A 10,750-nucleotide genomic window follows, 5' to 3' on the forward strand; every position below is an offset into this window, starting at 1 on the left:
GAGATGCTTGGGCGACTTGTTCCCCTTGCAGCAACGAAAAAAAATCCGCTGCAGAGGAGAGTCGGGCCCTCTTTGGTCTGCGGATCAGGAGCAAGGCCCTTCTAGAGCGCAGGCAGCTGCCAAGGACAAGAAGCATCCGTTCCTCCGTAGGCAGGTCCACGGCTCACTTCCGAAGGCGTTCCCGAGTTGGCTGACTCGATCCTGCCAAGCTGCCTTCTGCCCCTTTTTTTGCCCTCGCAAGGCCCCTCGGTTTTGCTATCTGAAGAGCAGGATCTTCTGCTGTCCCTGGATTCCTTACTTGCAGAACTAGAAGAAATTCAGCAGTTAACTTTTTTTCTGCCCTTTTAGTAACATGGCAGCTTTTCAACAAGGGTGCAGGCACATTGGGAATGCCCACGTAACACTGTTCCTTGTAATGGTGGAGAAGCCAGGTAGGGTGGTGCTCCAGAGCCAGAAAAGCCAACATGCCTGGGGGGTCCTGGCAGAGTCCCAGGCAGCTCCTGATAGTCCTGTGTCCCCTGGCAGCACCCATGCTGCTCTCACCGTGGTCTGTCATCCCGTGCACACCTGCTGTGGGTACTGTTGGAGCAGTGGTGTGGCAGTGCTGTGCTGGAGGGCAGCCTCCTGCCCCGAGGGCTCTCCGTAGTCTGCAGTGATGGGATCTGCGTCCCACGTCCACTTTCTTTCCCATTCCCAAGAGTGACATATCAGGAGCAAAACAATTTCCCCGTCTTTCTCGGTGCACAAAGACAGGGATGAAGGGATCTTAGCAGGTTCACCAGCAATGTGTGTTGGAGCAGCACTGCCTTGGGAGCCACTGTCACACCTGGGTCAATCTGTTCTAGGCTTCCCATGGAAATGTAGCATTCTGACTCTTTGTTCAATATTTGGGGTCACATTTGACCTGCTCTTGAAACGTCTGCTGCTCGCTCTTCACGCAGGACTTACAACTAGTCCGTGTATTCATTTTGTCAGTGCTTGGGTTTGATTTAGGCAGCTCTCCCTCTCCTTTCCTTTTTTATTTTCTTCCATCTTTTCAAGCGCTGCAGTGTGGCCAGCTGCGGAGAGAGGGGGAGTGGGAAGGGACAGCCCTATCCCTGAGTCCCACAGTCACTCCTCAAGTCACCCCTGATCTGCAGTAAATGGTCCTGAAGTCGGTCCCTTCAGTGGATGGGAAGTCTCTTTCTGGGCCACTGTGTGCTGGGGGAGAAGAGAAGCCCTGGGACCTTCAGCTGGGAGACTCTCTGTGAACAGTGCTGAGATGTCTCCAGGTGTGACCTGGAATGGAACGGCTCCCTTGCACAGCACGTGGTTATTGAGCTTATACGGAAACATCTTACAAAAGCATCCTATTCTCATCTGCTCCATCCCCTCATGCTAAGTCATTCCTCCTGTTGGGGAAGGGACTAAGCACTATCTGTGGGTGCTGGGAGAGGAGCTGCTACCCGGATGTCACATGTCAAACTAGCTTGAAGGATGGAGAGCCTTGTCTCTCACAGGGCCACCCTGGAGAGCAGAGGTAGTGGTGAGCTCAGAAGATCCCTGCTGAAGGGGAAGAGGAGCCGTGAGCCAAGCCATGGCTGGCCCACAAGACTGGGTACAACCAACAGCGTCAGCTCTTGCTCTGCTGGTGGGTGCAATCAAGCCGTGCTCTGCCTGGGCACCAGCGAAACAGGCAGAGGTGTGTGCTCCAGACCGTGCCAGCCATGGGCAGCAGCAGGAAGCTGTGCCTGTGGGGTACTGCCTTACCTGAGCTCTTTTGGCCTTCCTCCAAGAGAGCAGACGCAGGACAGGACTGCCAAGGTGCTCACCCTCGGCTGTGGGGCTGCTGCTCAGCTGGGCCCCACATCTCTGCTGGTGCTGAGCTCTACGCAGGGCACAGCTGCCAGGAGAACCAGCCCCGCTGGGCAGGTGGTGTGAGATGTGAGGGTCTCTGTCGCACGCACTTACCTGCTGATGACCATCAGGACATCAGCCTCTGGGGCTCAGCCGTTTGGGTACAAAGCTTCTGGGTTCATCTGGGTGAGAGTTACAGGGTTTGTAGGTGGTCAAGGGCTATTTACTGTTAAAACGTAGAACCTTCTTGTTTCCTTTAAAAGCAAACCAAACCCAAAGCGTTGTGTGTGTACGTGTGGATGGGTGGTTGTGGAAGTACCACACCACCATCTACCCTACTGTTGGTGCGTCGCTGTTTTAACGTGGTGGTCTCTGTGGCTGTGGAGGCGGCAGGCTCTGGTCCCAGGGTCTCAGGTGATGCGTCCTCCATGAGCAGAAGTTGTCTCTGGTCCCAGCAGGGAAGCCAGGAGGAGGAAGGTTTGCTGCACCTCTGGCCTTGGCAGGTCCTCCATCTCCACAGAGCATTGATTAGGAGTTCCCCCTCAGGGAGCATCAAGGGCAGCTGCGACCAAGGCAGAAGCACCAAAGTTTTTCATCCTTCCCTTGTTGCCCGACCAAAGTCCTCACAGGGATGTCCGCTGCTGTGTCACTAGGAAGCCAGAGAGGACAATGGGGCTGAGCCTGGCCCACAGGTTCCTCTCTGAGGTCCTTCTGAGAGATGTGACTGCAGCCAAAACTTCTAAGTCAATGAAGAATTGTTCAAGTCAAATGATTTTTTGAGTGGGGGTCCCCAAGCCTGTGCTCCGGTCATTCCTGCCCCTGCTGCTGCAGGGCTTGGCTGGAGCCATGGGACTTTTCCCACCATGTGGTCCAGCCTCGGGCACAGGGTGTCTTCTGGGGCAGGTGGTTCGCAAGTGACTCCGAGTGCATGGGAGCAGTTGGAGCCTCTCAGGAAGATGTTTCTCCCACGTCATGGAAATGGGCAGCATCGTGACGGTGCGGGAGAGCAGCCAGCCTGGAGCTCAGCGAGGAGGGTGGCCATGGCCACCTCCCCAGAGCACGGCTGCCTGCCTCTGCCTTCCTCCAGTGATCTCCGCGTTGATTGCAAGCACTTTTAGAAAACAAACCCTCCAAATTGTCTAGGAGGGTTGAGGGCTTGAGGCAGCTGCCGCTTGCAGAGGTGAATCTGGGGACATGAGTGCAATGAGGGGCATTGGAGAAGAGGAGGGAGCGGTGAGAGGGATGTCACTTGGCCGCTTCTGCTCCTCTGTTCCCACTCCTTAACCTCGGGAGGGGATGCTCGGGGCAGGGGACAGGGATGTAGCTCAGTTCCTCCAACCCGCCCCTTCCCTCTGGGGCCTGGGGCTCGCTTGTCCTTGGAGGGAGGAAGGGGGGGGGGTGTATTTGGGAAGGAGCGTGACGACGATAACAAAAGCTTTTTTGCACTTTCATTCATTTTGCACTCGTTTTTCATTTCTCTTTTTTTTTCCCCCCACGTTTTTGATATTCGCACCTCCTCTTTGTGTTTTCATAACAAAAAAATACTTTTGTTGTAGCCAGTGAAGCTATTCTGGAACTTTGTGTCCTGAGTATACAGAGGTTTAAAGGTCCTATATATATAAATTTATCCGCGCATAAAAGTAAATTTATATATATAGCTCATGGTGTGATGTGTCGCGTCAGTGTTTTCAAACAATAAACGAACGTGAGCAATGGAAGCGCGTGCAGCCGCAGACTGGTCATTCGCCCCGCTGCCTGCCCCGGGCGAGCGCGCTGCGCCCCGGGGCGACCGGAGGGCTCGGACACACGGACACGGTACGCGGCGGGGCGGGGCGGACGGCCGGGCCCCGCCCACAGCTCACAGCCCCGCCCCTTCCGTGCCGCCCCGCCCCCAGCCCGAGGCCCCGCCCCTCCTGCGCGGCCCTAGACCGGGGCCCCGCCCCTTCCGTGCCGCCACGCCCCCAGCGCGAGGCTCCGCCCCTTCCCCACCGCCACGCCCCCAGCCCGAGGCCCCGCCCCCAGCCCGAGGCCCCGCCCCCTTCCGCCGCTCAGCTCTGCCGCGTCCGCCGCCCGCCCGCGCCCCGCCCGCCCCCACGGAGACTCCCGGAGGCGGCGGGACGAGGCGGGACGGTTTATTTATCCGGCTGGGAGGCGCCGGAGGGAGGCCCCAGTGCTCCCTTACGGGGCCCGCTGACGGGAGCTCTCCTGCGGGGGCTGAGCGGAGCTGCGCCCCCGGCCTGGCGGGACCCCACCTTAGTGCGACCCCGGCTGCCGCCCGGGGCTGCACGTGGCCTCGGCCACGATCAGCCCCAGCAGGACCAGCACCCCGGCCCCCAGGCCCAAGCGCACCGTGTTGGTCCAGGTGTAATCTGCAAGAGACGGGGAGGGCCGGTCACTGGGGGCCCCTGGGAGGAGCCCCCCGGGAGCCCCCAGACCGAAGGAGTCCCATAGGGGCAACAGGGGACCCAAGGGGATGGGCTGGTACGCATGGGGGGCTCCCACGGCAAACAGACACGTGTGGGCAAAGGGGCACCCTGGGGAGCTCCTGGGCTATAGAGGGGTAAAGAGAAGTTCAAGGGGAGCAAAGAGCCCCCAAGGGCTCCTGTTGGCTCTGCCTCCTGCATCCCTGTGCCCTGGGACACCCCCTACCCACAATGTCTGACCTGTCATCCCACCCAGTGGCACCAAAGACGGGGAGGAGGCCCAGAACAGGGAGCTGGCCCTCACCCGCCAGTGCCAGCCAGTCGGTGCCAGTGGGCTGCAACAAGACGTGAGACTGTCCCTGGGGCTGGCAGGTGCAGGCATAGGTGTCCCCTGACCCTTGCCCCCCAACTGGTAGCCTAACGACCGTGTGTCTATAGGGTCTATAGGTCATCTGGAGGGTCTCTGAGAAGTTGGCAAGGCTCAAACACCTCTGAAGGAAGCCGTAAGGCTCTGCTTGACTCCCTATTCCAGCTGCTTGCTTTCCCCACATCCTCTTTTCTAGTTCCCCCAGGATGTGGCAGGCGCCAGGAAGGAAGAGAACAGGATGTGGCTGGGGGGATGTCTCACCTCTCACCACCAGATCCAGAGTCTTGCTGGCGGACCATTGGAACGGAATACTGGTGGTGCGACACTGGCAGCTGTAGTGACCCCCATTGCCTTTACGCACACGGGAGATGCTGAAATGATCTCGTTCCTTTGAGAGCCAGCTGAGGTCTCTGACCTGTCCCTCCAGGTACAGGAAACAGATAGCACTGGAGTATTCAATGGTGCAGCGGAACGTCACCTGAGTTCCTCCAGCCACGTCATGCCCAGGCAGGACAGAGAAGTCAGGTGTGGGGAGATGGAACTCTGTGGGGAGAGGAGGGGGCATGAGAAGGCTTTGACGTGGTGCCAGGAGCCACCGGGATCTCTGTGATCCCACCACCTGGCTTAGGCAGAGGTGAAGATATTCCCCATCACTCCAAGCCAGGGAAGGGGGGAAAAGCCCTGCCCATCATGTGGACAGGGAAGCCAAGTGGTTACATGCACCCTGATCTGCCCCTGTGGCGTTTGACCCCATGCGAAGAGGTAACAGCACATCCCTCACCTTCCACTATGACATTCACGATGTCACTGCGAGCCAGCACAGTGCCTCCATGCAGGTAATGGCAGCTGTAGGCACCTGTGTCCTCTTGGGTGGCATTAGAGATGGCGAACTCGGCCCTGCTGCCACGCGGCTCCAGAGTACGGAAAAGGTGGCCATTCTTGTACAGCACGAAGTTCCCACCATCACACTGGCAACTGCAGCAGATGCTGACGGAGCCTCCCAGCGGGATCACTCCAGGTGGCTTCGGGAAGATGGTGATCATGGAAGCATCTGCACAGCAAGAGAGGTGCTGCCAGACAGGGAGTCCCCAGTGCCCAGCTGCCCTGCGGTGAGCCTGGAGCTGGCTCCAGGCCCCACCTCCTCACAAGGGTGAGTTTTGCTCCATGAGGCTGGGGAAGAACCCTGGGAATGGGACACACACACACACACACACACACAACACGGACGGACACACAGACCAGAGATGTGTTCAAAGTCCCCGTCTACCTCCTCGTGATACTCACTTGGTGTAGCCTCGCTCCGTGCCAGTAGGCAAGCACCTGCAAGAGAAGCAGCCATGTAACATCTCTGTGGAGTCTCCGGACACCTCATGTCACCCTCTGGGAGCCCACACAGCCTCTGGCACTCACCGAAGGCTACCAGGTAGGTCACCGGCAGCATCGTGTCCCTCTTGGCTCCCTCTGTCCTCGGCTCAAGCAGGGCTTCTTCAGAGGAAGACCTTGACCGGAGGCACTGAGCAGCTGGGTGGCTTCTTGTGGGTCCTGATACGCCCTCGTTTGCACGAGCCACCTTCTGTCTCACAGCTCGGGTTTCTGCAGACACAATTGCAGGGCTGGGATGGTTGAACTGGAACGAGAATGTCTCAGTCATCTGCCCAGGGCTGGGCACCGGTGGCGACCTGGTCTTGGGATCCTGCAGACATCAGGAGAGAAGCTATCGGGCTTTTTGTTTCTCTTTCTTGAGTCTGGTCACTCGATGGGGAAATGGCTTCCTCTCAGCCCTTGCGAAATAGGGTGATGTTCTGCAACCAGGGCGGGGAGAAGAGGCAGCGCAGGACTCTTTCTGAACCTCGGTGGGAAAGCTCCAATGACAAGTGGCGTCACAAAATAGCTGTTTTAATAAAACAGAATAGAAAGGAGACTAGAGGTAGCAAGTAAATCTTACACCCCTTCAGAGGCAGGGCACCCCACTTTCCTGCAGCATTGATGGACCCCGGATAGCTTTTCCCATGGCATGTTCCACAAACCCTGTCTGTGGAGACGTACCCAGCATCTGAGGGGGTGCCAGATTTCCTTGTGATCTATATTCCTTTTTTTTATTCTGTGTCATTAAACCAGATATTTTATCACTCCATTTGTTGCCAGGCCTTTCTCATCGAGGTCCAGGAAGCCCTCTACACCGCGCCGTGCCCCCTCCTCGTGCCCCCTCCTCGTGCCCACAAGCCCTGCAGGGTGCTCCCCACCGCAGTGCAGGCCAGATGGTGGAGGGAGAAAGGACGGTGGGTCCAGCCATAGGCTGTGTCCAGACCATGCTCTTCCCCACGGCTGCAGGGCAGGTTTGGTGGCTCCACAAAGTGGAACAGGAGGGAAGTAACGTGACTTCCCTTTTGGCCTCCTCACGGGCTGTTTTGTCCCACCTGGCCTATAGTGTCTTTCGTTGGAGGAGGAACAGCAACCTACGTGTAGATCTGGATCCACCCCACAGGGCTGGCCCCATTCCTCATCCATCCAGGCCTCCTCAGCTCTATGCTGGAGCAACGGCTAGGTCCTTACTCCAAGTAACTGCCCACTTCCACCGCATCTGGAGCCTGGCCTCCAGCCTCCTCATCTAGTCTGGGTTGGCCAGTGGTGTAGACAGAGCTCTCTTTGGCACTAACAAAGGGTTAATTAAATGGAGGAAGTGGCTCGCACCTTTGGGTGATGTGGGAGCGAGGAGAGCAGGGAAAGGATGGGTTGGTGGGACTGGAGCTGTGTCGAACAGGTGGCAGCTTGTCCAGGATCCCACACGGCTGAAGGCTGCAGCGGCCGTGGCTCCCTGCCCCGCTGCGGGCAGGCACGTCCTGCCCTCCTCTGCCTCTGCACAGTCTCTGCCCCAGCTGGCCCCAGCAGGAGCAAAACCGCAGGGCCCAGGGCTGAGCAGGTGGTGTTTATGTGGCTGTAATCCAGGGGGAAAAGGCGAAGTGTCCACTGGGCTCTCAGCTGCCTCATTTGGTCCCCCCTAGACCCCCTCTACCCTTTTCTTTCTTCCCTCTTCAGCCCTTTTATTCTCCCTTGGAGATAGGAGGTAGGAGAAGCTTTGGAGCAGGGTGCCCTGTGACCTTCTCCTTTTCTGGGGCACCCCTTCTGGCCCCGTCTCCTGTCTAACCCCCCCCTTTTGCCTCCTCCAGGCTCGACCAATTATTGGCAATTCCTTGGACAACGTCTCTTCAGGCCGCTTCATCTCAGCAGCCTCCACTGTCCACACTGGGCTGAGGGACACCAACCTGTGCTGGCCTCACCAGTGCCCAGTGGAGAACGCCCCCCCGGCTCACCCTGCCGGCTCTGCCCTGGCTAATGCAGGCCAGGGGCCCGGACAGAGCTGGTGACGTTGCCCATGGGCATGTTGGACTCCTGGGCCCTCCTCTGCGAGAACCTTTTCTCACACCCCCCAGCTGGAGACCTTCAAGGGTCCAAGGCCAGGGCACGAGACCATGGAAAGAGCTTTGCCCTACATCCCTGCTGTTAGGGGTTTCCAGCAGCCTGAGAGATGAGGCTACCACAGCTCCACAGCCCCGGCTCCAACCAGCCGTGGAGCCGACGGCGTATATCCAGCAGGTGGACACACAGGCACGTCTGCACAACACCTGCTGCATACGACGTGTTGGGCAGACTCTTGCCACCATAAGCGGTTCTCCAAGGAGTCCAAAAAGATGGGGCACGAGCCAATTCCTTATACACACTTGCAGCAGCACCGACACACCGGTGCTGTGAGCGCGGGTGCGTCCCCCAGCACCAGCTCTACTGGCCAAGGTTGGTCTCTCAGCTCGTACAAGACAAGGCTGCTGCACTTCTTGCCTCATCATCGAGGGAAATTCCACTCCCTGGCAAGAGTCAATGTCCCTGGCATTCCCAGCCACTTTAACCCTTCCTGCAGCTGGGCATCCTCACCTTCCATGCCAGATCATTCCTTGGTCACCGATTACCATTGCTGAGCAGTTATACCTTCACCTGCCATGGTTCATCCGTGCTCTGTGTACCTGTGGATGAGCTTTTTATCACCTGATGTAACATCCACCAGTTCTAGAGGCCATTGGGCTCCAGTGGGACAGCTGGCTCCGTCCTTCTGGTGCAGCAGCAGGCACATGGCCCACTGTCCACCTGGCTGGCTGGTGGGTCCTGGCACTGTTGGTGGCCCCCATCTCCATCCTTGCAGAGGAGGAACACCACATCCCAGCACTAGCACATGTAACCAATGCTCATGGCTTTCCCAGTCCCAGCCTTGTCCCCCTGTACCCTGTAGCGAGATAGTAAGAGACAGAGAGGTGGGTGGGTGGATGGATGGATGGATGGATGGATGGATGGATGGATGGATGGATGGATGGATGAAGAGGGTCTGTGAGTTCCTGGTCTGAGATAGCTGCCTTCCACAAACGCACACTCTGGTCCCACATCTTCCTGGATGCATGTCTGGCTCCCATGTGTTGCCCCCAGATACATCTTGGTCCCTCCCCACTCTTGACACATGTATTATCCCACATTCCCTACCTGGACGCATGTCCTGGTCCTACCTCACCCCAGAAACCCCTATGGGTTGCCATAGGTCCAGCTGTGTGACCAGCTGAGTCCACAACGTGAGTCCTTGCTGGCCCCATACCTCAGCAGGGCCTCTGTCCCTGACCACCTCTGGGCTCAAGGACTCTGCAGGACAGCGACAGTTCATGTCCTTTGTTCCCCCGTGCCTATGGCCCTGGACATGCCTTTATCAGTGCCCTCCAGGTCCTTGTATCCTCCCATTCGCTCTGTCCCCACACAGTTCTTGTGATTGGGGGATGTCCTAGGCTGCCTGTCCATGGGGACATGCGGAATGGGATCTACCAAGTCCACCAGGCAGGGACATCCCTCTAAGAAGTGACCTTTTTGAAGGAGCCAGGTGGGCTCATGGTCACCCAGAGTCTCCTTTTGACCAGGGGCAGGTGAAACCAGAGAGACACCTGCTAAGCTTTCCCTCTTATCAATCCCACCACAGCCCTTCAGCCCATGGCTGTGTCTTCCCCACCCCACAGCAATCCCATCCCTCAGACATGTCGCAAGTCCTCCCCACTCCATAGCTATGTCCCACATGTACCCATCACCCCACATACATGCTCCACATCCTCCCTACCCCATCTCCATGTCTCCATGTTCTCTCCACTCCACTGCCATGTCCTCCACGCCCCCACCATACAGCCACATCCCAATGTCTCCCTGACCCATAGCAATTCCACTCCACAGCTATGGCTCCGTGTCCCCACATGCCATAATGACGTGCCCCTGCTCACAGCAATCCCACCCCATAGCTATGTCCCATGCATCTCCATCACCCCATAGTTCTACACTCATGGCTCCCACCCCATTGCCATGACCCCATGGCCACCTGCTCCACTGCCATACCCCAAAGGACCCCAACTCCTGCCCCATAGCCATAGCCCTATGGCCACGCCCATAGCCATGGCCCCAAGGCCTTTACCTCATGGCCATGGCTCCATGGCCCCAGCCCCATAGCCATGGTCTGAAGGTGCTCTGCCCCCCATAGCCATATTCCCATTTCGCTCTGACCCATTGCCATATCCCCATGTCTCCCCTGCCCTGTTGCCATGGTCCCCAACCCATAGCCGTGCCAACATGGCCCCCGCCATGCTGTAGCCATGCTCGTATCACCCAATAGCCCCCCACCCCATTGCCACATCCCCATTGCTGTGGCCTGATGGTCCTTGCTCCACAGCCACGTCCCCATACCATTGCCAAATCCCCATGGCCCTGTAGCCATATCCCCCTGTTGCTGCCCCATAGCCATGGCCCCAGGTCCCCCAAAACGATCCATCACTGCATCCTCCCGGCCCCGTGTCCCCTGAGCCCCCCCTCCTCCTCCCTCGCTGCAATTTTTGGCTTACAAAACAGCTGCGAGGCGTGTGCAGCCGGGAAACGAAATTGTGGAGTTGAGCCAGAGCTGAGAGGCGAGCGCGGCGAGGAAACGAAACTGCTGCAGCCGGGAGGCGGGACCTGGACCAGGGGCACGGAGCTCCGAGCTGCTGGGAGCCAGACCTCCGCGGGTGGCACGGAGCAGCTCATCGGCGGGGAGCCGGGTGTCCCCCCAGCAGTGCCCATC

General features: G+C 58.3%; 1 protein-coding gene across 1 annotated transcript; it reads right to left on the minus strand.

Moving 5' to 3' along the window:
• Positions 1 to 4,089: 4,089 nt before the first annotated feature.
• On the minus strand, positions 4,090 to 6,340 carry LOC104377860 (T-cell-interacting, activating receptor on myeloid cells protein 1). The gene is made up of 6 exons (XM_086623129.1): positions 6,306 to 6,340; positions 6,037 to 6,219; positions 5,911 to 5,946; positions 5,408 to 5,677; positions 4,888 to 5,169; positions 4,090 to 4,205 (listed from the first exon to the last, which is right to left on the minus strand). Exons 2-6 carry the CDS (start codon positions 6,065 to 6,067, stop codon positions 4,090 to 4,092), a joined length of 735 nt encoding a protein of 244 aa, XP_086479255.1. The 5' UTR covers positions 6,068 to 6,219; positions 6,306 to 6,340.
• Between the last annotated feature and the right edge of the window lie 4,410 nt (positions 6,341 to 10,750).

The sequence above is a fragment of the Tauraco erythrolophus genome, chromosome 18, assembly GCF_009769465.1.
Source record: "Tauraco erythrolophus isolate bTauEry1 chromosome 18, bTauEry1.pri, whole genome shotgun sequence".
NCBI classification, from domain to species: Eukaryota; Metazoa; Chordata; class Aves; order Musophagiformes; family Musophagidae; genus Tauraco; species Tauraco erythrolophus.